The sequence below is a fragment of the Aspergillus neoniger genome (assembly GCF_003184625.1).
Source record: "Aspergillus neoniger CBS 115656 unplaced genomic scaffold BO87scaffold_9, whole genome shotgun sequence".
In the NCBI taxonomy this organism is placed as follows: domain Eukaryota; kingdom Fungi; phylum Ascomycota; class Eurotiomycetes; order Eurotiales; family Aspergillaceae; genus Aspergillus; species Aspergillus neoniger.
In genome coordinates, this window is record NW_020291137.1 from 418925 (window position 1) to 443966 (window position 25042).

The 25042-nt window shown below is 52.5% G+C and overlaps 9 protein-coding genes across 9 annotated transcripts; 4 read left to right on the plus strand and 5 right to left on the minus strand.

Annotated features, from left to right (window-relative positions):
* Positions 1 to 20: 20 nt before the first annotated feature.
* On the minus strand, positions 21 to 2137 carry BO87DRAFT_374712 (alpha/beta hydrolase). Its single transcript, XM_025622848.1, has 6 exons — positions 1979 to 2137; positions 1773 to 1895; positions 1623 to 1696; positions 1352 to 1552; positions 494 to 1300; positions 21 to 427 (listed from the first exon to the last, which is right to left on the minus strand). The coding sequence occupies exons 2-6, from the start codon at positions 1880 to 1882 to the stop codon at positions 363 to 365; spliced, it is 1257 nt and encodes a 418-aa protein (XP_025481843.1). The 5' UTR covers positions 1883 to 1895; positions 1979 to 2137; the 3' UTR covers positions 21 to 362.
* A 127-nt stretch (positions 2138 to 2264) lies between these two features.
* On the plus strand, positions 2265 to 5072 carry BO87DRAFT_330455 (uncharacterized protein). Its single transcript, XM_025620295.1, has 2 exons — positions 2265 to 2646; positions 2725 to 5072. The coding sequence occupies exons 1-2, from the start codon at positions 2369 to 2371 to the stop codon at positions 5021 to 5023; spliced, it is 2577 nt and encodes an 858-aa protein (XP_025481844.1). The 5' UTR covers positions 2265 to 2368; the 3' UTR covers positions 5024 to 5072.
* A 397-nt stretch (positions 5073 to 5469) lies between these two features.
* Positions 5470 to 6377, plus strand: BO87DRAFT_424017 (class I SAM-dependent methyltransferase; the record flags this gene model as incomplete). The annotated part of the gene is made up of 2 exons (XM_025627204.1): positions 5470 to 5716; positions 5764 to 6377. 2 exons carry the CDS (start codon positions 5470 to 5472, stop codon positions 6375 to 6377), a joined length of 861 nt encoding a protein of 286 aa, XP_025481845.1.
* Positions 6378 to 6417: 40 nt separating this feature from the next.
* On the minus strand, positions 6418 to 8881 carry BO87DRAFT_330462 (restriction of telomere capping protein 5). Its single transcript, XM_025620296.1, has 3 exons — positions 8712 to 8881; positions 8471 to 8646; positions 6418 to 8399 (listed from the first exon to the last, which is right to left on the minus strand). The coding sequence occupies exons 2-3, from the start codon at positions 8517 to 8519 to the stop codon at positions 6505 to 6507; spliced, it is 1944 nt and encodes a 647-aa protein (XP_025481846.1). The 5' UTR covers positions 8520 to 8646; positions 8712 to 8881; the 3' UTR covers positions 6418 to 6504.
* A 105-nt stretch (positions 8882 to 8986) lies between these two features.
* BO87DRAFT_330463 (glycylpeptide N-tetradecanoyltransferase swoF) lies at positions 8987 to 10881 on the minus strand. The gene is made up of 4 exons (XM_025620297.1): positions 10788 to 10881; positions 10268 to 10707; positions 9426 to 10209; positions 8987 to 9360 (listed from the first exon to the last, which is right to left on the minus strand). The coding sequence occupies exons 1-4, from the start codon at positions 10839 to 10841 to the stop codon at positions 9163 to 9165; spliced, it is 1476 nt and encodes a 491-aa protein (XP_025481847.1). The 5' UTR covers positions 10842 to 10881; the 3' UTR covers positions 8987 to 9162.
* A 164-nt stretch (positions 10882 to 11045) lies between these two features.
* Positions 11046 to 13311, minus strand: BO87DRAFT_330468 (tetrahydrofolate synthase). The gene is made up of 3 exons (XM_025620298.1): positions 12963 to 13311; positions 12760 to 12897; positions 11046 to 12679 (listed from the first exon to the last, which is right to left on the minus strand). Exons 1-3 carry the CDS (start codon positions 13053 to 13055, stop codon positions 11276 to 11278), a joined length of 1635 nt encoding a protein of 544 aa, XP_025481848.1. The 5' UTR covers positions 13056 to 13311; the 3' UTR covers positions 11046 to 11275.
* Positions 13312 to 13508: 197 nt separating this feature from the next.
* Positions 13509 to 16248, minus strand: BO87DRAFT_374718 (putative phosphoinositide phosphatase (Sac1)). The gene is made up of 3 exons (XM_025622849.1): positions 15803 to 16248; positions 14005 to 15740; positions 13509 to 13952 (listed from the first exon to the last, which is right to left on the minus strand). The coding sequence occupies exons 1-3, from the start codon at positions 16008 to 16010 to the stop codon at positions 13776 to 13778; spliced, it is 2121 nt and encodes a 706-aa protein (XP_025481849.1). The 5' UTR covers positions 16011 to 16248; the 3' UTR covers positions 13509 to 13775.
* Positions 16249 to 16584: 336 nt separating this feature from the next.
* On the plus strand, positions 16585 to 17527 carry BO87DRAFT_304062 (Rab family GTPase; the record flags this gene model as incomplete). Its single annotated transcript, XM_025619267.1, has 5 exons — positions 16585 to 16654; positions 16734 to 16753; positions 16814 to 16840; positions 16925 to 17116; positions 17180 to 17527. The coding sequence occupies 5 exons, from the start codon at positions 16585 to 16587 to the stop codon at positions 17525 to 17527; spliced, it is 657 nt and encodes a 218-aa protein (XP_025481850.1).
* Positions 17528 to 18450: 923 nt separating this feature from the next.
* Positions 18451 to 24941, plus strand: BO87DRAFT_330476 (MICOS complex subunit MIC60). Its single transcript, XM_025620299.1, has 6 exons — positions 18451 to 18633; positions 18700 to 18814; positions 18871 to 20471; positions 21014 to 21791; positions 21840 to 24593; positions 24643 to 24941. The coding sequence occupies exons 1-6, from the start codon at positions 18502 to 18504 to the stop codon at positions 24687 to 24689; spliced, it is 5427 nt and encodes a 1808-aa protein (XP_025481851.1). The 5' UTR covers positions 18451 to 18501; the 3' UTR covers positions 24690 to 24941.
* The last annotated feature ends 101 nt before the right edge of the window (positions 24942 to 25042 follow it).

Genomic DNA, 25042 nt, shown 5'->3' on the forward strand with positions numbered 1-25042 from the left:
ATAATCCATTAGTACTACCACTGCCAACAAGCACCAATATACCTACCTCATACAAAACACGAGACCCACACCCACATGCAAACGACTCACAGTACCTCTATAGAACGCAGCCACAAGCTCTAGAACAACTGACAGTGAATACAGCCTCTTCAGTCGCGTCAACGCGTCCCTAAGCTCTTTCATGATTGGCCTGCCTTATAAGTGGATTTTCGCGATTCCTTTTACATCTCGCTCAGTTCAAAGATTCTATTGGTTAACAGAATTTGAGACTGCAAGCCCTGTGGAAGCCCCAGTCTGCATTTAGCCTGTATATCTAATAATAGTCTATGTGGGGTTGATGGCGAGATGTGGTGGCATGAGATTCACTTCTCAAAAGCCCTCATCACCGAAAGAGCGGCGACGGAGAAGGTTGCGACGCGGTTGTGGCCTTGTCATTCATTGTTAATTTTTATGCCAAGTATTATGTGTTGGGTTGGGTTCTATATCGACGTACCGCCATGGCTAACGCGCTCCCATCTGACGCGCTTAACAACTGCGTTGTCCTTCGTCGACTGGTTTTCCCAGATCTGCACTTCGTTCGGTCCGTTAGAGTCCTTCCGTTCGTGAACTATCCTGCCAGGGCCACCGGGGATGTCCTCGCCCGTGGCGGCGATCCAGACCCGCCGGCCCTCCTGCCAGGGGATCTCGACGTCGTTTGCTGCATGGATGATGAAGAGGTCGAGACCCTTGTTCGCGTAAGCGGGGTTAGGGTCGTCTTTCGTAATGTTGGTGTTTACCCCCGACAGACGTGCGACTCTAGCGGCGGTGTCCCAGCGATCGACGATGTGGCTCTTTGCCCAGTTGTGTGCCCGAGGGTAGTTGGTTAGCAAGGAGAGCATTGGAGGTGTGATTCCCTTTAGACTGTAGGAATCGATCAGACTTGGCACGTTGCTGAAGGATGCTAGCAGGATAACGCCGGCGAAGGGTTCCGGGTCCTTGATTGCTGGCTGGATGGCAGTGGGGTCTGAGGAGCCGAATGCAAAGCGCTCTGCCACGGCTGCGCTTACGGCTGTTCCTAGGCTCTGGCCCATGATTACGATGCGTGACGGGGAGATGTTCAGTGGGCCGGAGGTGAGGTAGTTTAGCAGGGATACACCGTCAGTAATTAGGCCCTCTTCTGTGGGAGTGCCGCTTGAGAGGCCGAACCCGCGGTAGTCGATGGCAAAGACATGGACGGGGTTTTGGGGTGTTGAGAGTCCCAGGACTTGTCGATAGATGTCGGGTCGCTGGGCGGATGCGAGGTGGGCGGCGTTGCCGTGGACTGGTGTAGAATATCAGCTGCTGTACTTTGAGTGCAACGGTGCTTACTTACAGCTGACTACTACCCTGGCATTCGGGTCATTTTTGAGGAGCTTGAATGCAGTGGTTTGGGTGTAGTCGTCTGCTGGTCCGTCGGGTTCGTTTGCATTTAGTTCCTCTTCATGCTCGTGGCACAGCTGCAGGGGCAGGAGATGCCATCCATAGAGTGTCTCGTTATCAGGAGTCACGATGCTAAATGGCTGGACCTGCGTTTCTTTGGATGCAGTTAATGAGCTTGTCCTTTGAGTATGATCTGGCCGGTAGACTGAAACAGTTTAACATACTGAGAAAGCCGAATGATTCGACCAGGTTGACGTCCTGCCACGCAGTGGGATTGATTTTATTGACGTAGAGGGCACTGATACAAGTAGGCAACAGGTTAACCAGTGTGATCGTCTCGAATAGTGATTCGAGCATACAACGAAACAACGTACAATCTTTGGACTACGGGATACGTCATGGCACAGACGAATATGGCATAGAAGATTCCACCGGCTGCCAGTGCCCAGTAGGCCTTCTTAAAGATGGGTTGAAGCTCAACCATCGCTGTTACTAGCCTACATTCAACAGTACACAGTTTAGCCGTTATGAAGGTAGAAATAAAGCGAACTGCAAGTCGAGATGTCTCGGGAGCCCTTACTTTGAACCCGCCGTGTGCTCCGTATACCAATGGTGATAAGCAAACCTGAAGGTGCGACCACTCAACAGGATATAATCAAGACAGCAGATATATTCTAGAATATTCACACCTGAATGCCACCAATGCGACCTGGCTAGATGCAGGAACGGTGAATAAGCAAAGGATGCGGAGGATTAAACCGGGGATGCTGAGGCTCGGCGGTGGAACTGCCCGATCCAGCTTCTGCCTCCAACTTCACTTTCTCCGCCGCCTTTTTTCCTCCTCCTCCGCAACTCTCATCCCTTCCCATCATACCAGTCAATCCCGGAGGCTGCGAGATGTCCGCTGCTTCAATCAGCTGGCTTCCTGATTGGCGTGTAACTGCTCGTCAATAATTCTCTACATCTCAGCATGGCCGAAAAACGCAAACTCCCCGCCCGCGAACGTCGCGAACCCGCGGCGAAGCGACGAGCCTCCGAAGCTCCGTCTCGACCATCCCCTCAACCTCAACAGTCAAAGAAGAAGGGGTCTACACCGGTCGTCGCCCCTTCTCCCCCTCCTCCGCCACCACCGGAACCTACCGAACCCCCTTTGCCTACAAAGATAAAGGATGGAGAGCCTCTTCCGACTACGGCCGCGCCGCAACCAACTACTCTTACAGATAAAGAGTACCAGTCGTATGCAGAAAGGTATGTGTGCCCTCCTAACTACACGCGCAGAAGCGCATATTGTGTATGTCAAGGCTTTCGGTCGCTGACCAGTAACAGTGCGATTCTGTTAGCTTCCCTGGAACGATCGAAGAAGAAATGGCTAAGCGACGGCATTTTGGAGAGATACTGGACCAAGCCCAAGAAGACCAAGAGGGAGCAGATTGAAGGGAAGAATCCGCCTAAGGAGACCATGTCAAAGGTTGGAGCTTGCAACATCGTTGTCGGACCTCATCTGTTCGACGCGATGCTGTACACTGTCAAAGATCCCAACGCGCCGCCGCCGATCCAATACACCACCCCTCAGCGCCCGATGGTTCATTATGGACATCCAAACAACTTTCAACAATACCACCCCTATCCTCACTCCCCTGCTCCGCCCCAACATGCACGGCAACATCCATCTCAAGGTTCTCCGGCGACTCCTGGAACACCTCAGCCTGACTACACTCCTGGAAACCACCCACCCCCTTCACATCCTGCTCGGACCCCAAGTCAGCCACCCCACCGTCCCCCTGGCCCTCAATCTGCGCAAAGACCATCGCCTTCTCAGCACCCTCCGACTGCCCAACCGGCGAAGCCTAGCCCAGATCCCGTCATTCAGATGCTTGCAACACGAGCTGCGTCCGATCCTGAGCTCAAAGCGTTGATGCGCGTCGTGGCCTCGAGCAAAGCATCTCAAGAGCAACTCCGCGCTTTCCAGGCTCATATTGACGAACTGAACGCCATAATTCGCGCAAGGGAACAGCAGCAACAACGGCTACAGCAGCAGCAGCGCCAGGTTCAGCCTTCCACTCCTTCTCATCCTTCCCCGCGTCCGTCACAAACTCCTATACAACACCCCCAGCCCCAGCAAACGCCGCAACCTCCGCAACCTCCGCAACAACCCCCCTCTGCACAAAAGCCTCCCATGCAGCCAGTTCAGCAACCCCCCCAGCAGAAACCCCAGCAAGCCCCTCAGCAAACCCCCCAAGGGCAGTCGCAACCACAGCCCACGCCGCGTGTCGAGGTGCAAGTCCCCAAACCATCTCCGTCTGCCGCCCCTGCCCACCCTCCTCCGAACTCGAACGTCCCACAGCCGCCACAAACGCCTACTCCACAGGCACCCAAGCCAGCCCCTCAGGTTGTAATCAAGCAAGAACCTGGCGTGGCGGCGCCAGGTCAGCCCCCGTCTCAGCCCGTTTCGAGTCCTAGTGTGGCGCCAGCTCCAACTCCTACCCCGAATCCGCAAAAGCAGGCAAGCCCTGCTGTACGACCCATGCCGCCTCCCCAGCAGCAACCAACGCCGCGGCCAGGACCTCCACACCCATCCTATCAACAGCCTCCGTATCAGAGCCATCCACCTGCCATACAATCTCGGCCTCCGCAGTATGGGTCGCCAGCGCCATATTATCGCCCAGCTCCGCCACCGCCCCCTCCGAGACAGAACTACAAGTCGGTGGTCTTTGAATTTACGTCACCGCTGACCCCCTATGGAAGCAGCACATCCGGACATGCAGGCTCTGGTGATCGATACCTATTTCCTGAGTACACAATTCTGGAATGGCTCCCTGGAGGAAATACTGTTCTTGCCTCATTCCTACTCGTGAGGAAGGTTGACCCAAACGCAACGTTTCCCTTAGAATCAGCTACTGAGATGGCCAACCCCCGGGCTAAAGGCAAGGCATCCAAGTCCAAGTCGAAGAAAGCAGACAAGAACAAGGAGAAAGCGAGCGAGGCGGACAAGGATAAGGGGAAAGCAGACGACAAAGAAAAAGACAAGCCGCAGGAGAAATCAAATGAAAAACCTGATGGTGATAAGGCACCAGCCAGCAGCACCCAAGCTGACCAGAAGGCTGAAGCATCCGAAACTCCTAATAAACCCTCCACAGACAAGGATGACTCTAAAGACAAAAAGGTCGATAGCAAGGACAAGGACAAGGAAAAGGAGAACAAGGAGAAAGAGAAGGACAAAGACTCCAATCTGAAGGAATACTACCAACCCGTGACATTCCGCATCTTCACCAACAACCCCAAAGTCCTCGAGCCTCTAGGCCGTGTCGTGAAGCCTCCTGATGAAGTCCGCAAATACATGAACGAGATCATGGACCGAGCGGAACGCGCTCCCGAGGGGTTCCTGGCATACCGTCTGCCCCGAGAAGAGCCCGATGATAACAAGCCGGTCCCTGAGACAGAAGATAGCGGCAAGAAAACCGGAACTCCGGTGCCAGCTGCGCGTGGGAGGTTGCAGTCTCGGAGTAAGACGGTGGACGAGGAATCGGATGTGGAGAATATCGAGGGGGTTGTAGAGGAGGAAGAGGAAGAGGAACTCAAGGATTTCTATGGTCCGCCTACGGGACTTCCGCCTATGGGGGCGTGATTATTGATAGACTGGTTTCACAGTATATAGGTTTGAGCACCTAGACTATGTATGAGTAATGCATTCCGTGGATGTTTGATTATCGTGATAATTCCTTCCCTTAGCGCTGGTATCTTTCCCACCCATCTACCAAAATACCGTGCTTACCCCATCTATGACTCCTACTGCGCTATGCAATTAGACCTATAAGTTGACTCACTTCCAGACAAGACTAATCTAAACGATAAGGAAACATCTACTCTCTAAGAAACAGGCCGATCCCTTATGACTCAACCAATCTAAAATACACTAAACTGCAGGGATGTTTGTGCGTCAGCTTACTCCCAGACTAACTCTCAGATAAGATGTCACCATCCGCCAGCTCCCATTAGCCACAACAAGAACTATAATAGTCCCAAACCCCATCATCCCACACCCATCCAGCAAAACAGCAACAGAAATCCAAAATGACCACCGACCTCTCCACCACCGCCGCCTCCATCGCGCGCCTCTCCCTCCACGACCCCAACAACTTCCACATCCAACACTCCCAAACCCTCCACCGACTAACTCTCCTCCAGCACTGGGCCATCCCCACAGGCTCCAAACTCCTCGAGTTAGGATGCGGCCAAGGCGACTGCACGACCGTCCTCGCCTCCGCCGTAGGCCAGCAAGGCAGCGTAGTAGCAGTTGATCCAGCAGATCTTGATTACGGTTGAGCCCATTCCCCCTCCTCCTTCTACCCTACTAACATCACCCAGGATCCCCCTACACCCTCTCCCAAGCCCAATCCCACATCACCCAATCCCCACTAGGAAACCGCATAACCTGGATCCAACAATCCCCACAAGATTACCTCTCTTCCCTACCCCCGACATTCGACGCCACGATCCTCGCCCATAGTCTCTGGTACTTCTCCTCTCCCGCAGTTATCCTGTCTACGTTCCGTGCCGTTCGGCAGCACAGTAAACGGCTCTTGCTAGCGGAGTGGGGGCTAGTAGCCACGCACCCGTCCGCGCAACCCCATGTGCTCGCCGCGCTGGCGCAGGCGGCGCTGGAGTGTCGGAAACCTGGGGAGAGTAGTGACTCGAATGTGCGGACGGTGTTGGGGCCGAAGAGGATTAGGGAGTTGGCGGTGGAGGCGGGGTGGGAGGTTGAGAGGGAGGAGTATGTACAGACTGGGGAGGGGTTGTTGGATGGGAGGTGGGAGGTTGCGGCTGTTCTTGATGGGGGGTTTGAGGAGGAGGTGAGGAGGGTTGTGAGGGATGAGAGGGAGAGGGCGGTGGTGTTGGCGGCGAGGGATGCGTGTGAGATGAGTGTTGGGGGTGTGGAGCGGGTGAGGAGTATGGATGTTTGGGTTGCTAGTTTTGTTTGATGGTGGATGGATGGATCTTTGATTGATTGGTTAGAAGGGTGATGAAAGATGATCAACTTAATTGCGAACTAGTACTGTTATTACTATCTTATCAGGTTCAGGTTTTGTGTTTTTCAAAGGTATATGGTTAGACACTCCCTCCTGCACGTCGTCCTGCACCGTCCCCGATTAACCCTGCGGTTTCCAGTAACCATCTGGCGCTTTCTTCTGCGGCACTGCCTCCTGTCTTCAGATTCACGTTGCGCCGCCGTTCAGCTTCCCGAGCTTCAAAGTCCCATTTCGCCTGCTGTAACTCAACGGCGCTTTTTCCGCCCTCTGCGGACGTGGTTGTGGGGTCAGGCACCAGACCCCAGACTTCTAGGCTGTAGATCTCGATGGTGGTTTTGACGGTGGTGTCTGGGGTAGACCCTGGGGGTGGGGGCAGGAATACGCCGTTGCGGACAACGGGAGAGACGTAGAATTGTGCAGTCTCGAGGCTGACGTCGATGGTTAAGCTGCCTGCCCCGTGCGGAGTGGGGGGCTTCTTATTGCTGCGCGACGAAGGGGGGATTTGGCAGCCTATTGATATACCGGAGCTGGTGGAGAAGTAGGCGGCTAGAGTATTTGATTGTTGTTGGATGGATGAGGAGGGATTCCCTTGCAGGAGCATGTGTTTTGGCGAGAGCTGGAAAAGACATGGGAGAACGGAGTTGGAGAATTTGGAGCTGGTCTGAGTGGAGGTTGGTGATTTCCATGGCTGTGGTAGGTAGGCGCCAATGGTCACCATTTCGCCGCTTGGATTGGTTCCCTCGAGCACGAGAAGAGTGCCCGAGGACCAGGTGAGCACGTGGTGCGAGAATGAGGTTAAAGAGGAGCCATGCGCCACGGTTGAGAAGACTGGGTGCAGGCGCACATTGCCGCGGAGGAAGTTTAGGCTTTCCAAAGATGAGGGAAGGAAGAACGACAGATGTGAGATGACACTCAGGTTAAGAATCACGGATTCAAAGCTACCCGGGAGCGTAATCGTTGTGGGTGAAGGCAGATCATCTTCTGGAGCTTCTTCGACAGGCTCTGATGCCGCAGAATCGGCCGCAGAATCGGCCCTGTTGCGTTTTTGGGATAGGTTCAGATTTCTGCTGAAAAGGAGATGCTCGAACAGCGGTGTCAGAGGATCGAAAAGATACGGAAATGAAGATGTCACGGTCCGAGCAAACTCCTTATAACTTATTCCGCCAGAAGGCTCATGGTTGAATGCTGCCATGATGCTATCGGCCTCCAATCGAACTGCTTCCATGCGCTCTTCGCTTAGATCGGATGTGTATGTTTTCACGGGCTCAAGAGGCTTTAAGGGCGAAATAACTATTAGAAGCATCAAGAGGCGACGGAGCGTATCAGCAGATATCCGAGCTTCGTAGACAGCCCTGTCCATGCGCGAGTCGTGCTTAAAGACCTCGATGGCATCCAAGGATTCCAGAGCAGCTAGTGCTAGGTCATCGTCTTCCTCGTCCTCATATTCATCGTTTGCCGGCTCATCGATGGCAAACCCTGGGACATGGGAGCTCGGCGCAGGTGCATCAGCATCCTCGCGGACTTCATCACCATTATTCTGCTGCTCAACACTCTTTCTTCCAACATCAGCAAGGCTTCCGAAAAGCAGTCGTATCCTATCCCTGCGCGCACGTCTAAGGACTTTCCCGTATCGTTCAGTCAGCAAAACAACGACTTTCACCATAGCCTCAAATGTTAGCACACTTGGAGCAAGAGTGTTTTGGAAAGGAAATGCCCCAAGGTACGAGACCATGCGGAAGATCACGGGGCCCGCATCCAGAGGACATTGGGATTCACTGCTATCCGGAATCCCTAGAAAATCCGAGAGAGTTTTCTCATTCCAGTACTTCAGGCCGCCTTGATCAATGGCACGCGAGAAGAAGTTGTCTTTGAGATGGGTCAACTCCAAGGGAGTGAAGCATTTAGTTGCAAACCGTTCAGCAAGCACGTAGCTCAGCTCCTCTAAGGTCTTGTCAGAGACAGGATTGCTCTTCTCTGAAGAGCCATTTTTATCGTGCGTTGCGATATCATGACTCCATTACGAAAGATGGCAGCGAACTACTAACCTGGCGAGGACGCCGGCCCCCCATACTCAGTCGACTGGCCCACTCCCATCTTGTCTTAGAGTAGTCTAAGAGCTGACAAGATAATCGGTAACACTTGAGCAAGATGGTGCCATGTGCGATCCAAGGTATAGCTACCAATCAGCGGAGTAGTCGTGGAGAGTAGAGGACACGTTCATCTAGCTTAATCAGTACAGTCATTCTAAAGCCTGGATGCCGCGTAGTGATGACGACGTAAACCCACTTCAGGTATTATACGACTGACGATCAATGTGCATCAACTACTGGAAAGGACCCCGGCACTCAAGGGAACCAGATGAGCCAGAATGGCAAGAAGGACTGAAGTAATCCATCAACAAGCGAGAAGGCAAGAAATAAGATACACGACTTGTTGATGGTCAGGAGAGGAACAAAGTCGGGGGGATGCTTGGTTAATGACGGGATGGCGAGTCCCGCATGCGGCAGCCTTGGCACCTGAGGCATGACACAAGTGGGTCGGACGGCTAGTCTACTTTCGGTGCAGATCCAGGCACCCATCGGCTGCTAGTATCGCTAGGGATATACAGAGCTTTTAACATCATTTATATTCATGATAGAAGTATCCACAGTTTCTTCCTCAAATGCCGCCCCTAATTGCGACGGAGATTGCGGAAGAACGTTTCATATGTGTCAAGAATGCAACAGAGTGCCAGACCCTACAGCATAACGATACCAACACCGCCCATCTTCTTCTCATCGGGAAGGTTCTTATCGTTGACACCTCCAGGGACCGGAGCCGTTCGATAATTGTATAGATAGTAGTGAAGCTGGCCATCACCTGCACCGAATTTGAGCTGCTCCAGGAACAGAGGGTTGTCGTGCAGGGTCAGTGCGTTGAATACATCGAATTTAGCCTAAGAATTGATTAGTTTGGTCCAGAGGACAAAGCCCACATGAAGAGGAATTGATAAGATCATACCTTCTTCGCGAGAACCAGAGCATCATTCATCAGCATGAGCAGTCTCTCCTTAAGAGCCTTCTGATCCTGGGTAAAGGCAGTTTCCGTGCCATAGTAGTACAGGTAAGCGGCGCGGACGTTGTCGTGCTTGGGGTGCTGAATCACAGTCGACTCAAGGTTGTAGAAAGAGACAAAGTCGGTGATCTTGTGGGTTTCGGCATCTTCGACCACGTAAGACCATACAACCTGGTCCTTTCCGGCCTCTTCCTTGTGCAACAACCAATGCTCGACTTCCTCGCGGGTGAAGGCCTGGTTCAAGGCAAACCGCTTGGAATACCGCTCCAGCAAATCCTGAACAGCGTCCACATCCTTGGCCTCCATAACGCGCAAGCCAGGGGTTGCTGTGGTGCTGGGAAGGTGGTTCCTGGTGATCTGGCGTGCTTTGGTGGAGCCACGGGGGAGGTGGGAGAAGCCGATTTCGTAGAGCTTCAGCCAGTCCAATGGGCGGTGGTAGTACCGGCAAGAGCTGACAGGCGTCGGCAGAACAACACCCGCAGTGTAAACGGCTTGGTAGATACCGCTAAGATAGCAGCGACGGGTGATCTCCTTAATAAGGACGGGAGTCAGACGCTTGGAGCGCAACTTCTTGTGAATGCACAGGAAGTTGATCTCCGTCACCTTGATCTTCTGATCACGAACGCGAACTTCCGTGGGAACACCGCAGATCGAAGCGACCAATTTCTTAGACTTGCTGGCGCGGACACCGACGTGCCATTCCTTCTTCCAGCCCGGAGACATCAAAGCCCTGGAGCCCATCATAGTTAGTGCCATGTGTCGAGAAAATAATCATCAGATAGACCAACCAGTGTAAAAATGACTTGGAATATCTGAACCGGAACATAGCATTGTCATCCTCGACGTAATGGTATGTCAACAGATCCCACAGTTCTTGGAGCTCGTCGTCGTTGGTAAGGTCCAGCGTTGCCCACTCAAATCCTTCGATGAGCGTATCGGGAGTCTTGGACACCTTCTCAGGGTCGATGATCTTGATAGGTCCGCCAGCATCGTTGGCCGCCTCATCGAATCGAGGTACTGGCTGTGTCTGCCAGAACTTGTACGAAGCCATGTCCTTCTGGTTCTTTCCGCCCACAGCGAGACCCGTCAACAGCTCAGCAATATCCATCTTCCGTAGAGCTTCCGCAGCCTTGTCCTTGTCCATTCCGGCCAGCTCATTCTTCAGGGCGGCGTTGCTCTCCAGCAGAGCCTCCACTGCCTTGGTGGACAGCTTGTTACCTGGCGCATCCTAGAGTAGCTGCTTGTTAGACGATTGCCAAACATTGAGGGGCATGAGAGAATCGGGTTCGCAGATTGGATGCCACTTACTTCAGCTTTGGGCGCCTCGGGGGCCTTGCCCTTGTTATCCTTGGGGTCCGACATCACAGCTTGTAGCAGCGGAAATAATGAATCGAAGTTCGAGGGGTTCGGACCAAAGTGGACACGGGAAGGTTTTCTAAGCAGCCCCACGTTGCCGCCATTCCTGCGCGGGGAGGGGAGCTTACTCTCACTGCCGCGGTAATGGCAGCCACTTCCATACACTACTAGTGATAAACACTACTACAGTGAAGCTTTCTTTGGGATCTACAACACCGCCGCGCTGATTTTGTTTTCAGACTAGTATATACAGAAGACAATAAGAGCTTTGTTGAAAGATATCAGACGCCCCTTCTAATGCTATCTCGACATCATCGGACCATTAATCATGCAAATAAGGCACCAGCCTTTGGCTAGCGGGTATCACCAGAATTGTTGTTGAAACCTCATGGTGAGGCAGAGAAATGAAAGACAAACAGAAAAGGATTGGGCAAGTACATTCAGTTGTACTGGGCGGGCTTCGTCTCAATCACATCCAGGAACCCTCCGACAAGGAGCAAGCTACCTGTGACAAAGGTCATGACAGGGGCCTCATCTTGACCTACAAGTCCCCTCTCTCTTGTCGCAAGTTCCCTAGCGAAGTCTACAGCCTCTTCAATAGTACCATACACCTTGACCTCGGTGCGGGGATCAATCGAATGCCACTTTTCAGCAAGGCTTTTCTGGACTTGCAGTCTCTGCACGTCATCCGCATTCGTGTTCATACTAACCAGATCAGGACGATAGCCTGCATCCTTGTAGGTGACATTCGTGCAAAAGAGGGCATGAGTGAACGGCTGTTCTGCGCCCAAGGCTGCAGATAAGGTCTCATGTAAAGCCTCGGCAAGAGCATTACTATCGCGAGTCTGCTGGTTGAAGATCAACACGCGCAGCTTTTTGTTCGCGGCTGCAGTAGACGAAGAGTTGGCTTGTACCTGGGAAGCGAACCACTGACCAGCGAGCCTAATACTTTCCAAAGTATGGCCTCCATCAAGGTACCAGGTGACTTCTTTCTCATGTCGCGTCTCACAGCGACCTCCCAGTCGGGCAGACTCCAACCCTTGGCGGAATGCTGGCGGCAAGGGCTTGGAAAGGATGTCCGACGGGACATCTTCGACCCCGACCTTTCTGAGAAATTCGGCAGCTGCGGCGACGGCGACGGCGGCATTTGTATACTGGAAATCACCAGCCAAACCAAGCTTTACATCTCCCGTAGTGGTGAGCTCGGGGTGGCCTCTCACTATCTCAAGCTGAGTGCCTTTCTCCGCTGCGCGCTCGTATAGTACCTTCTCTGCGGTTGGAGGCTGCGGCGCACTGAACGCTTGAGTACCAGGCTTAATGATACCGCCTTTGTGCCAAGCGATCTCTTCAATGGTATTACCGAGCATGGCAGTGTGGTCGATGCCCAAACTAGTGATCGCAGTCGCAGCTGGCTTTTCAATCACATTTGTGCAGTCATACTCTCCACCAATACCACACTCGATGACCGCAGCGTCTACCCCCTCGCTAATGTAGGTGTGGAAAGCCATCAAAGTCAGGTACCGGAAGTATTGCGGCTTGGTTCGTAGGCTTGTTGGGTCCTCGCCCGCCTTTTGCGCGGCCTCTTCGAGTCTATCCCATACCTCAAAGAAGTATTTGGCGAATTTCTCTTCGGAGAGTGGCGTATTATCGATCTTGATACGTTCGCGGGCGAATCGCAGGTGGGGTGAGGTGTAAAGTCCGACCTTGTTGAGCTTGCGCGAGGGGGCATCTGCGGATCCAGAAGGAGTATACTGGGACAGGATAGAGGAGATGAAGGACGACGTCGATCCTTTGCCCTTCGTACCGGCAACGTGAATAGGATTTATTTGGTTCAGGTCAGAAGGCTATAGAAAAAGGTCCAGTCTTAGTAATGACAGACAAGGCTTCCCCGGCTTATGAATCTGCTGTGGAAGGTGGTACTAACCTGGTAACCAATGCGTCGAAGCCACTCTACAGTCTCCGGAAGGGAGCGTAGGTTCATGTCTTTCCTAGACACCGACTTCCTCAATTCCTCAACCACCGCGAAATTGGTTTGCAGCGAGTTGAGGGCCGCAATCGCAGCCTGCGTTCTGTTAGAATGGTAATCCAGTCATTGAGTCATCGGCCTCCGATCGGAGGTGCGCGTACCTCATAATTGCGGGACATGACTGGCGCACAGGAGAAGTGTCGACGCAACTGACAAGACCTATAGAAAGGAGAAAATGGTCGAATGCCCCTCATGAGGGTCGAGTAAGAACCCGCTCACGTGCCTTGTTCGAGACTGAGGGGTTGCAGGTCGATTACCACACCGGTACCAATGAATAGAGAGAGACCTGCTGCTCCGATTAAATTGGCTTATGGAGGTTCAGCTGAGCTGCCGGCAGTAATGACGCTAAGCCCGATTACCTTTAAATGACCCAGTTATCCGGCAAATCAACTTGACCACTATGGTTCTTTGTGGGCCGTCCCGCTATTATTTGCGATAGTTAAGTCATTGTCAATTGTCATTTTCATCACCACAACTGTACGCATGAGCCGGTTATCGCTGACTACTGCGAGCAAGAAGCCACCCCTCCATCATGTGATGTGTAAGCCGGAAGCAGAAATCAGACCACGATGTAACCCAGAGGTGATACTTAGAGAAGAGTCAATTCTATTTAGATTACTTGCTTTCTAATTCGTGTGGGCAAAAAGTAAGACTTGCAACAGCCAATGGCGCGACCATCAGCGAGAATATCACATTAGGGTTGACGGACTTCTATAAAAAGTAATAATAAGAAATAGAGGCCGGGGACCAGAACTTGAAAACAGAATATGAAATAATAAAAGAGGGAAAGAAACAACGTAACGGATCTAAAGTCAAGTGAACAAGCAAGCAACACTAAATGTACAGAAACACGTAGTGGTCATGTAACATGCTTAGTTTTGTTGAAGAGGTGGATGAAAAGTACGGTAAACAAATTACTCGATCCTCGTTTTGCCCTCCTCGAGGTACACCAGCCGAGCATTGCTGTACCCTCTCTGGTGCCTCCTCGCAGGGAGTAGTTGGCCGACTATAGGATCAGACCGAGCCTTTATGAGCGCATCTTGATACCCCTCAGAGCCAGCTGTAGGTGTGTTCAATTTCGGCCAGTTTACCTGTTTCGTGGGGTCAGTATGTGGGCATAACAAGGAGGAAAACAAGTCTTACATAGAGCATTCCGTGAGCAAGGATAAAACGTGCACACCAGGCGCTGACGATGAACCAGAAAAGAACAAATAAGCGCAGAGGCCACACGGTGGAGTCGGGCAAGCGTCTCGTGAAGGCAGCTACCGTGATCAAGAAGACTCCAGCTGCAAAGATATACGGAACAGACTGGATGATGAGTGGTCGACGATCCAAGAAGAGCTGAATGTTCCCAAGGGTGGAGTTCGGGGGAAGATAGGTGCCCAGGAAGACATCGAACCCATCTTGTCGAGGACCGTCCATGAAGTTGTTCCGTACATATCGTGTGATGGAGTTGTTCAAGTCTTGCAGCATACCAGCGCGAGTGCGCTCGCCAGTCCGGGTGAAATCGGTCTTCAACGCTCCAGTACCGGAATAGGCCTTAGACACAACATCAGCATTGTCTGCCCAGATGTTACGGAATAGGTTTTCAAAGTCGCGGTCATCATTCGCTGCTTCTCCAGGCTGTAAAACTCCTGCGTCAACGAGCTGACGTGTTATAGCCCAACGTCCCAGCATACTCTGAACGACGTTTGTACGATCCAGACAGTCCATGCAGTTCGTCCGCACGACGCTAGACTGCGCGGAGCGTGTATCCAATTGACCACCAGGAGCACCCGGATTTTCTACTCCACGGAAATAACCGCCTCGTGTTAGACCGTCCATTAGCCGTTCCAGCAGCAACTCCGCACGATGCCACTTGAGACCCTTTGTCTCATTGTGAAAGTCGAAATATACGTAGTGGAGTCGGTCCAACTCTTTCTGTCTGAGCCCGGGCTCCACCGCGTGCACCTTCTCCGACGTTATTTCATCCGCTTCGGTGCTATCGGTAGAGGACGACACGAGGATGCGAACGAGCTGTTCGTAGGCAGTCTTCACACGCTCTTCCCTGCCTTTCTGGTTCACGAGGTTGACCAGGTAGTTCTCGCCATAAACACGGATCTGCTCAGCGAAATGCTTGCGAGCAGCATCGACGGCAGTTTCAACCCCTCGGACCTGCAGCTTCGGTGTGTACTTCAGGTTGTTGACTTCGGCCCAGTATACGGGCACACTTCCTCTGGTCTGTACGAACGCCATGACCTGAAGGTCCTGCGTTGAGCCACCCAATTTGTCCTTTGCTAGGGACTGGCCTCCAGAGAATCCAGAGAGACCTCCCGTCGCATCATTGAGTATAACAATCTGCTCAGTCTCATTGTAGTTGGACACGTGGCCTTGATCATCGATACCGCGGGAGAAATACCTTGTCCCACCGCGGTACCTAGATCTCCTGGTTATAAGAGCAAATGTGAAAGAAGTGGACTTGACTTTTGCGGGCGTGATGCGAAGCATTCCGAACATAACAGGCAGAATATACGGGTCAACTCCAGGTTGTGGTCCGTAGCGCACCCCGGTAACATCGTGTTCTCCCAGACTGAAGTCAATCAAGTCGGACTGAATGAAACGGTTCCAGAAAAATCGATCATCGGCTCGTTTCCACATAGGAAGGTTGGGGTCGGTTTGCGACTGACGTTGGAAGCTATTGGTGATATCCAGAGCGTAGGAAAAGTACATAGGTCCCGTACGAAGCAGCTCCTTCAACAGTGCCAGATAGGTGTCTTCATCATAGTCGTGCAGAGAGCGCTCACGCAGAGGCAAGAACTCGGTCGCCGCAACCTTATAGACCATGTGGCCGCGTAGACGCCCCACGGGCAGGGCCTTGGTGATAACTATAATGTATTTATCTAATCAAATTAGTATGGTGTGTACTACAGACGGACAGGAGAGTATATTGACATGGACTCACCGAGCTTCAGTTTGATAATACCCAGAATGCCTGCAATACTGGAGATGCGCTTGGCTCCGGAGAGGGTGCCGTTACTGAGCCGCAAGTCGCCGGTCGGACGCTCGACAACAAGTGTCGGGGCATTAGGGGATGAGGGTGAAGTGAAGGCATAATGAGAGGAGGCAGCGTGCAAATTGATGTCGCGAAATGGAAGAACGGAGGCAGCCATTGTTGGGCGATTACCCACTACGTGGGATGAAGAAGCTCAGAAGAAGGGAGAGATACTAAAAAAGAAGTATAGATCAGGGGAGGGTGAAAGAGTGTGTTAGAAAAATTCAGCGCATATTGCGCAAGAGGAATGGGGGGGAAAGTGAAAGGGAACGGAAGGTGAGAGACACGAATGAATAACAGGCAGAGACGTAATTTCAGGGAACCCCGGGATGATCTCCAGGGAGGCTCGGGAGCAAGAGAAACGGAGGTACCTCACAGCACCTCGTTGTGCCAGCATGTGCTGGTGGTGATAAGCAAGGCTGGCGCGGACGGAATCGGCCAGGGCCGCCACACCGCCCCGCAGAGCGGCCAGTCGGCTTGGGCCAGGTGTGGCTGAATCCCTTCGTCATCTACCACCGACAGGCCGCCATCAAACCTCCCAGCATCCCGAGTCCGCCTCCAATACTTGTTTCCTCCCTTCATCTCGATCTATCCACCTCATCCAGCTCCCCCCCCCCCCTTGTGCTTATATCGTGGGCGCTATTCTCTCTTGAATCATTCTCGTTAAAGTTGTTCTTTCGACCATATCGACTATGGCCTCCAGAGCCGCAGCAGGCGCCCGTCCCGGGGCCAGGTTCGCTCAGTTCAAGCTTGTATTGCTGGGTTGGTTTCCCCCTGTTATTGGCCCCACTATAGTATGCGTCAAAAGTACTGACATGTTGTTTTCGTTCGCCCTTTCTAGGAGAGTCCGCAGTCGGAAAGGTTGGAATTTCGTAATTTTCGGGGTTCTAAATAGCGGTCGCTGACTATCTTGCTCCACAGAGTTCGCTAGTACTGAGATTCGTCAAGGTGGGATAAGTCGTCCATATTTCCGGAAATTTTTCTACAGGGGAACGATTTTCCGGATGACTTACTGGGGCTAACACTGCATAGGATCAATTCGATGATTACCGCGAGTCGACCATTGGCGCCGCCTTCCTCACACAAACCATCTCCCTGGACGAAAGTACGACAGTCAAGTTCGAGATATGGGATACAGCCGGCCAGGAGAGATACAAGTCTCTGGCTCCCATGTATTACAGGAACGCCAACTGCGCGGTCGTTGTGTACGATATCACTCAGGCTGTATGATTCCCGGCTCGACCTCCTCCATTCCTATGGTAACTAATAAATCGTAACGTTGAGCAGTCATCGCTGGACAAGGCCAAGTCATGGGTGAAGGAATTACAGCGTCAGGCAAACGAGAATATTGTCATCGCCCTTGCAGGAAACAAGCTCGATCTCGTGACGGAGAGCCCGGACAAGAGGGCCATTCCTACGGCTGACGCCGAAGCCTATGCACGTGAAGCTGGTCTTCTGTTCTTCGAGACATCTGCAAAGACCTCCTCGAATGTTAAGGAACTATTCACAGCAATCGCAAAGAAGCTCCCTCTTGACCAGGCAGGTCCTCGAAACTTGCGCACAACTCCCCGTCCTGGTGTCGATCTGCGGCCAGAAGCACCCGGTACCCAAGGAGCCGGTTCCTGCAACTGCTAGGCTTTCCAAGTGGCGTATACTAGCTAACTGTTGTGTGTCGAGTCCTCGATCTAATCCACCTTTCTTTTCCTTTCCTCCTTTCGCATGGGCTATTGTTAGATGCAGGAGACGTGTGTCTTCTAGCTTGACTGTGAACCGGCACGCTGGGCAACAGTGTGCAACCCGTCAGCGACTTTGAACAAGACTGTTTTATGGCTTTCTAATGGTGCCGTGATTACTGCAACTTTGGCCGACCGGCGTCGTATAGGTGTCTCTTGCTTCCCAGGGGATTCAATCATCCCTACGGATTTGAGCATGATGAATTATCCAGTCATCATCAGTCTTTCTCACTGCACACTGGTCTGACAAGACGAAGATTTTCAAATACCGTCATTGGATGTGGAGGGAGAGCTTAATACTGTACTGGCACGGTTGGATTTGACTGTCTAGACATTATGCCACAGGGATGGACCTATGATTTCTTTGTTCCGCGTTGTTCTCTGTGTCTCTGCTTCCTCGTTCCTGGCGTCTGTATCCTTCTGAATGGGTTGAATTCATGTCACTTTCTTACTTTTTCTTTGTGTTCTTCCTGAGACTCTCAGTATGCTATGCCTATATAATACTTCACCTTCAGTCATCGGATCTGAACTAGTCATCTACTAATTCCAGTGGCATACACATAGTAGGTGTTTGAAGCATGGTGAACCTCGTAGACGCAAAGATCAGATAAAGTTTATGAGATAAAACAATTAGTTATTGCTACTGATACAAACCTAGTTTGTGGGCAAGATAATGTCCTGCAGCATTGGATAAGACAGCTAGCTCGGTCTATCCGGACAGCCGGCGCGGGCGGTGCGAAGTGACCCGAGCTGAGCCACTCTTTGGCGGTGCAGGATCGGAGCGGATCGTAAAAGCACCTATCCCAATTCCGGTCCGCGTTTTCACTCCCATCAACACCAACCCCTCAACTAAGCCAGCTCCCAGCGCTCATCTCCATGGTAGTGCGGCCCATGATGCTGCGCTCTTCTGTTGCACCGGGACGACAGTTGCTGCTGTCCTCCGCTCGTCAGCGGACCGCCTCCCAATGGCTGTCCAGAGCCGGAGCAAGCAGCCGGCTTTCAGGTCAGGTACGGTGACGGCATCCGCAGTCGAGTCATAAGCATCCTAACTAATCTCGTCTCAATTCTCTGCAGAGGTTCTTCGCCGATATTAAGCCCCCTACCACCGCTGCTCCTACGCCCGCTACTCCGTCTTCCGAGTCTGCTGTTCCCCCAGAGACCGTCCCTAAGCCATCACCCACCGGACAAGGTACGAATGCTCTGATCAGTTGAGTCGCAAGCTTCCCCAGTGCTGATGTACGACAGAGTCCACTCTCCCTCCCTCTACTCCTTCTACCCCAGCTCCTAAGGGTGGACGCTTCCGCAGATTCCTTCTCTACTTGCTGCTTACCTCCGGATTCGCATACGGTGGCGGCGTTTTCCTGGCTTTGAAATTCGATAACTTCCACGATTTCTTTACCGAATACATTCCCTATGGTGAGGAGAGTGTCCTTTACTTCGAAGAGCGTGACTTCTATCGTCGATTCCCCAACACTTTGAGAAACCAGAACCGCCTTAACCCGACCCCAAGGGATGAAGGAAACAAGATCACCATCCCAAGCAAGAGCGGACTTACCTCGAAGGTCGCCGAGGAGGAGACCTCGGGAGCAGATGTTTCCCAGAAGGGCCCCCATATGAGTGCCACTCCGGCTCCGAAGAGCTCCGAAGCGCAAACCAAGCCCGCCGCCGCTAAGCCCGAGGACAAGACCACAGCTGTTGTGAAGGCCAAGGAGGAGAAGGCCGCCAAGGTTGCTGAGAAGGAGGAACCCAGACAACCGGCCATTCCTGCTGTTACCCCTCTCGAGTTTGCTCAGGTCAACGAGGGAGATGAAGCGATCGTCCAGGAGCTGGTGAAGACGTTCAACGACATGATTACCGTCATCAGCGCGGATGAGAACTCCGGCAAGTACTCTCAGCCCGTGGCCAAGGCCAAGGAGGAACTCCAGAAGGTCGGAGAGAAGATCATCGCTGTTCGTGAGGAGGCCCGTCGTGCCGCTCAGGAAGAGATTCAGCAGGCCCATGCTACTTTCGATGAGTCTGCTCGCGAGCTCATCCGCCGTTTTGACGAAATGCGTGCGGCCGATGCCGCCCAGTACCGCGAGGAGTTTGAGGCTGAGCGCGAAAAGTTGGCCCATGCCTACCAGGAGAAGATCAGAACCGAATTGCAGAGGGCTCAGGAGGTGGCTGAACAGCGCCTCAAGAACGAGCTGGTTGAGCAAGCCATTGAGCTTAACCGCAAGTACCTGCACGAAGTCAAGGAGCTCGTGGAGCGAGAACGTGAAGGCCGTCTCAGCAAGTTGAACGAACTCACCGCCAACGTCAGCGAGCTGGAGAAGCTTACCTCTGGCTGGAGAGAGGTCATTGACAGCAACCTCAGGACCCAACAACTCCAGGTGGCTGTTGATGCCGTGCGCTCCGTTGTTGATCGCTCTGCCGTTCCTCGCCCCTTCGTCCGCGAGCTTGTCGCCGTGAAGGAATTGGCCGCTGAGGACCCCGTTGTTGAGGCTGCCATCTCTTCTATCAACCCTGCTGCTTACCAGCGTGGAATCCCTTCGACCTCTCAGATCATTGAGCGCTTCCGTCGTGTCGCTGATGAGGTGCGCAAGGCCAGCCTTCTGCCCGAAGATGCAGGTATCGCTAGCCACGCCGCCAGCGTTGTTCTGAGCAAGGTCATGTTCAAGAAGGATGCTGTTGCCGGTAGCGACGATGTGGAGAGCGTGCTGTACCGGACCGAGAGCCTTCTGGAAGAAGGTAACCTCGATGCTGCAGCTCGTGAGATGAACAGTCTTTCGGGATGGGCCAAGATTCTGAGCAAGGACTGGCTTGTGGATGTTCGCAGAGTGTTGGAAGTTAAGCAAGCTCTGGAGGTAAGGATCTCCCCTAAAGTTCCTGTCTGTCTAAATGATATCGAACTGACATATTCTATCTACAGGTGATCGAAACCGAGGCGCGTTTACAATGTTTGAGGGTTGAGTAGAGAAATAATTCTCCCAACATCATTTTAGCTTTCTTGTACCTCATGCCTCCTATCTACAGGACTTGTACCTCTAGTTGTCCGCCTGCGTTGTTAGAGTCAATGCTAGATATTTTCCTTTGTATATTGTATACTAGTTGGAAGCTTTAAGCGCTTTTTCTAAAAGAATCCCACTGCTGCACCATGTATGTGTGGAGTGGAGCATCTTGTCAGCTATCTGATAAAGTCGATAATCAAGTCTGGGGAATGCTTAATATTGATGGGGATTGTTTGCGCTGTTTGCAGTTCCACGTGGGCCGCAGCGCATGATGCACCTGCTGCCTACTGATGAAGTAGCGATCGTCAGACCACATCTGGACGACGAGGACGAGGGGGTGTCCAGATTGATCTTTCTAGATGGTTGTTTTTCCCTCGGGAGCCATTACTGAATTCTAGCGATTTCTCGCAAATCTCCATGTCGGCCTTTCCTCGTGGACGTTGCCCCCTTTCCTATCCCGCGGGACGGACCACTTCGTCACCATAGCTTTGATGTCGCCGAAGACCAATGAATCCTATCCACTTACACCTCCTATGCCCGAGACCGATGAGACACAGCCAGAGTACCACACACGCTACCATACATCTAATGATAACTCCGACCGACAAAGGGGTGCGCACATGAACGAGGGACGAGCGAGCGGGGAGCTAGAGGGCAGCACTCTCGGTAGCAGCTCTCGGGATGGCGATAAAGGAGGCCGGGCCCAACGCCGAACGGCCAGCTCCGGCGGCTTCCTAGTCGATTCATCTTTTCTACCCAGGTCAAAGAGCTTGCGTGCAAGCCAATACCTCCCTCGCCGCTCAGACTCCAGCCGCAAGGAGAAGCGTGAAGCACCCGAACCTGAACTGGTAGTTACGAAGAAGCGATCACGATTCCCTTGGATTCGGCATAAAGAGCAGAAGGTATCCCAAGTAGAGCAGGCGGAGCATACCAATCATACGGAGCATACGGAACCCACAACAGCGGAGGAGACTCCTGCTTCATCGAATCTGGAGCAGGATGCGGCTTCCCAGGAGTCGCATACCAAGCAGACGGACAATCAGGACACCATAGGTCTTGATAGGGATTCGCTCCAGATAGTGAATCTTGCATTGAATTTGAGCGAGTCGAGGAAAAGGAATAGCCTGGGTCGCTCTGCTTCAACTCGTCTTTCCGGGGGTAGATGGGCTCTGGCAGGTGGTCAAACATCCGCTCCATACATTGGTAGACATGCATCGGTTCCAGTAACCGACCTGGGGCATGGCGGCTCTCAACATGGCCAGAGGGTCACACAAGCACCGGGTGAAGATCATACTGGAATAGTCAACTCCAGTCAACTGGGCGGACCGTCGACTCATGCGCCATCTTCAGTGGCAAGTCTACTTCCACATTCTGCTGGTTCGGAACCCTTGCCGCAGGGCTTCTCAGAGAGCACACTTGCTCGAGCCGAGAAAGCTCGTCGCCATTTTGAGCTATTTTCGGAATATCTCCGACTACTTCCTTCCCTTCCTCCTCTGCAACCGATTGACGATCAAAATGCCGATTCAATATCTGTGCATAGCAGTGGCTTTGCATCACACCGGGTCTACAATCCTCTTCAGTGTATTCGCAATCGCAAAGTGAGATTTCGTGAGCGATGTGCAATAGACACGGAGGCAGCGGGGTGGTACGATACGGAGAAGGTACATCAGTGGGTTGATTCAGTGCAGGCTGAATACAGCCAGCAGCCGCACGGTCCCCTTGAATGCCTGCGGCTTCCATCGTTTCATAATTGTAAAGATGCTACGCCGCGTGCAGAGGTAGACGAACCTGATCATCTTGCCGTCTCTCCTCCTTCAAGTCTGAGACGTGCTAGCCGCGCTAGCAGTGTCAAAGCACGCAGGCCACGGTCAGACTGGGTCATCGACCCAGCAGAGTTCCTTTTCGATGCCGCATGGGTTGAGGAAAGGCAGAATAAGAGTAAGATTGTTGATAGAGACGGGAATTCTCTCTACCCAGATCCTTCGATCCTCATCACCCCTGATGATGATCAGACGCCCATTGAACCACCGGAGCAGCTACAGAATAATCGGCAATCGCTAGACTCGGAACACCCCACTTCTCGTACCTCCTTGTCTGATTCGCGCTCGGTTTTGGCGACAGAATTCAATAGAGTCGGGCGTGGACGGCGTCGGCACAGGTTCCACGGCTCTGGCCGTAGTGGACATGGAACCGAAGCATCAAGGAGAATGACAGGCTCTAAGAGGCATAAACTCGGCCTTTTATCAAGTAGCTCTTCGAGCATCTCTAGTGCTGAGGGACGTCTGTACCGGGAATCGCCAATGGATAATACGTTGTCCTCTGAGAGGGGTGTGTCCCCACTGCCCGGCGCCTCACGACTTCGAGCCTCTGAGGCGCTCTCAGAATATGACACCGCCATGGATACCAGACTGACGCCAACCCATGACACTTTTCCTCGTTATGTGACCGGAAGATCTCCTACTTGGGCCCGGTCAGAGGGAAAGCGAAGTTCTATATCCTCTATTCCAAGTGTTGATGACCGCTACGACCCCTTGACAACCTTATCAACTGCAGAAAGCAGGTCTCCCGAGCTCCATGCGCAGGTCGGCATGTTTCCAAGTATCGCATCCAACCTATCCCCACCGGCAAGCCGTTCGCCGTCGCCTACAAAAGGCCGCTTCTCACGTGCTATTGGTGCTCGACATGAGCGGAGTAAGAGCAACATTCGGGCAAAGGATATTGCAGATGATAGCTCCCTGGAGTCGGCCCCTTTGCGCAAGGATACTTCAACTGGGCATCCCGAGGGTATTCCCCAAGGTGGAAGGCTGGAACCAAGCCCGCTTCCCGATCGAATCTCTTCAGTATTTCAGGAAGACCCATCAAAGTTCAACTCACAAAACCGCAAAGACGCAGTACAGGGCGAATCCAAGCTGCGTGGAATATTCAAAGGTCCTGGGAAGATCGCAGAGAAAGTGGGCAACGAAATGTCAAAAGTAGGGGATCTAATACTTAAAAAGGATACCGTTGCCCAGTCACGGAGATCTTCCGTTTCAAGCACGGATAGTTCTGTTTCCGATCCTCCTGATGACCCCGAAGAAGCTAGAGGTGATAGAATGTCTGGCGCCAAGTCTCTTTTGCGCCGGTTTCCTACGTTCTCCGACGATGCCAATCGAACTTCACGCAGGAACCTTGAGAAGATCAGTTCGAAGACCAATGTGCCTTCTATGTCTCCCTTTGTCTTCACGCCTCGGCATGATCGATTAGAAGAACATCAACCGCCTGTCTACGGCAGTTCTTCGAAGGCCGGTGCTGACATCGACACGACGGACTCACAGAGAGAAGTGGGTGGGTTTTCTACATCTCTCCATACGCCAGCAACCCGTCATGAGAAACTACGATTTGGCCCTGATATTCATACTGTGCCAGAACAATTCAGAAAGCGTAACATCAGGGATGTCGGTGTTCCCTTCAGTTTGACAAGGGCTCCTGTCACGGGTCTTGCTCAAGCGAGAGCAGACACTACTTCATCGTCCCAGGGAAAACGCCCAAGACTGGCAACTGAGTCAAGAAGCTGGAGTATCTCTAACCGCAGCTTATCTAGCTCGCTTGTTGTTGGTGTTCCGGGGAAGCGCGAGATTGAGCGCACCCGAGCCCTTCTTCTTTCTTCGGGAATCAAAGCTCGAGAGATCACCCGCCGAGCAGAATGTGTGCGGCAGCCACCACCAGACTTCCTTCGGCGCACATTTGGTACGGAAGCATCCGTACCTCAAGTAAGTCGGCTTTATGAGTACGATGTAGCCGCACAGGGCCTGCTCAGAAGCTTCGAGAAAACACATCGCTCGTTCCAACAATCCATAGACAATTTCTCTGGCTCGGTCTCATCTCCTTTAAGATCGCAACTGAACAAACTCGAGGACATGGTCAATGAGACGATTTCCCCGCGTGTTCAGGCAGTCACACAGGATGCGGAGGACTTGAGCATTCAGCTCAACACCACTAGTACGCTTGCTGTTAAACAGCTGAGCGATACACTCGACAAAGGGGTCAGGAGGCGTCATCGCCGGCTGCGCTGGGTACGGCGCACTGGGTTTGTGATGCTCGAATGGGCATTAGTTGGTATGCTCTGGTGGGTTTGGCTAATTGTGATGGCTTTCAAGATCTTGCGAGGCGTTTTTCGGGGTGTTCTTTCAGGTGTCAGATGGGTCTTGTGGTTGTGAATGCGACAAACTGAGAAGAATGGCTGTTGTTTCCTCGTTATTATACCCCCATCAGATTCTACATGTTCCTAGCGTTTGTTCCCTTTTCTACATCACGGATATCCTTTTCACAATTCTTGTATTATATAGCCTTTTTATGATTGATAATTACTTTAATTTGGTCTTCATGAAACCTGTGGCGAAGATAGCCAATTGTCCATGGTATTGCCGTAAACACCGTCATTGTATCCC

What these genes read in the sequence shown, in the direction of transcription:
- BO87DRAFT_374712 (XM_025622848.1), bottom strand. Translation starts at nt 1,882, where the DNA reads ATGGTTGAGCTTCAACCCATCTTTAAGAAGGCCTACTGGGCACTGGCA. An exon ending in CGAATCATTCGGCTTTCTCA is followed by an intron (nt 1,553 to 1,622) that starts GTATGTTAAACT and finishes CTGCATCCAAAG; the next exon opens with AAACGCAGGTCCAGCCATTT. An exon ending in TGCCAGGGTAGTAGTCAGCT is followed by an intron (nt 1,301 to 1,351) that starts GTAAGTAAGCAC and finishes ATTCTACACCAG; the next exon opens with TCCACGGCAACGCCGCCCAC.
- BO87DRAFT_330455 (XM_025620295.1), top strand. Translation starts at nt 2,369, where the DNA reads ATGGCCGAAAAACGCAAACTCCCCGCCCGCGAACGTCGCGAACCCGCG. An exon ending in TACCAGTCGTATGCAGAAAG is followed by an intron (nt 2,647 to 2,724) that starts GTATGTGTGCCC and finishes GACCAGTAACAG; the next exon opens with TGCGATTCTGTTAGCTTCCC.
- BO87DRAFT_330462 (XM_025620296.1), bottom strand. Translation starts at nt 8,519, where the DNA reads ATGGGAGTGGGCCAGTCGACTGAGTATGGGGGGCCGGCGTCCTCGCCA. An exon ending in GGGGCCGGCGTCCTCGCCAG is followed by an intron (nt 8,400 to 8,470) that starts GTTAGTAGTTCG and finishes ATGGCTCTTCAG; the next exon opens with AGAAGAGCAATCCTGTCTCT.
- BO87DRAFT_330463 (XM_025620297.1), bottom strand. Translation starts at nt 10,841, where the DNA reads ATGTCGGACCCCAAGGATAACAAGGGCAAGGCCCCCGAGGCGCCCAAA. An exon ending in CCGAGGCGCCCAAAGCTGAA is followed by an intron (nt 10,708 to 10,787) that starts GTAAGTGGCATC and finishes CAGCTACTCTAG; the next exon opens with GATGCGCCAGGTAACAAGCT. An exon ending in CTCTGGTTCTCGCGAAGAAG is followed by an intron (nt 9,361 to 9,425) that starts GTATGATCTTAT and finishes ATCAATTCTTAG; the next exon opens with GCTAAATTCGATGTATTCAA.
- BO87DRAFT_330468 (XM_025620298.1), bottom strand. Translation starts at nt 13,055, where the DNA reads ATGAGGGGCATTCGACCATTTTCTCCTTTCTATAGGTCTTGTCAGTTG. An exon ending in TCATGTCCCGCAATTATGAG is followed by an intron (nt 12,898 to 12,962) that starts GTACGCGCACCT and finishes AACAGAACGCAG; the next exon opens with GCTGCGATTGCGGCCCTCAA. An exon ending in TTCGACGCATTGGTTACCAG is followed by an intron (nt 12,680 to 12,759) that starts GTTAGTACCACC and finishes CTTTTTCTATAG; the next exon opens with CCTTCTGACCTGAACCAAAT.
- BO87DRAFT_374718 (XM_025622849.1), bottom strand. Translation starts at nt 16,010, where the DNA reads ATGGCTGCCTCCGTTCTTCCATTTCGCGACATCAATTTGCACGCTGCC. An exon ending in TATTATCAAACTGAAGCTCG is followed by an intron (nt 15,741 to 15,802) that starts GTGAGTCCATGT and finishes TAATTTGATTAG; the next exon opens with ATAAATACATTATAGTTATC. An exon ending in TTGCTCACGGAATGCTCTAT is followed by an intron (nt 13,953 to 14,004) that starts GTAAGACTTGTT and finishes CCCACGAAACAG; the next exon opens with GTAAACTGGCCGAAATTGAA.
- BO87DRAFT_330476 (XM_025620299.1), top strand. Translation starts at nt 18,502, where the DNA reads ATGGTAGTGCGGCCCATGATGCTGCGCTCTTCTGTTGCACCGGGACGA. An exon ending in GCAGCCGGCTTTCAGGTCAG is followed by an intron (nt 18,634 to 18,699) that starts GTACGGTGACGG and finishes AATTCTCTGCAG; the next exon opens with AGGTTCTTCGCCGATATTAA. An exon ending in GCCATCACCCACCGGACAAG is followed by an intron (nt 18,815 to 18,870) that starts GTACGAATGCTC and finishes GATGTACGACAG; the next exon opens with AGTCCACTCTCCCTCCCTCT.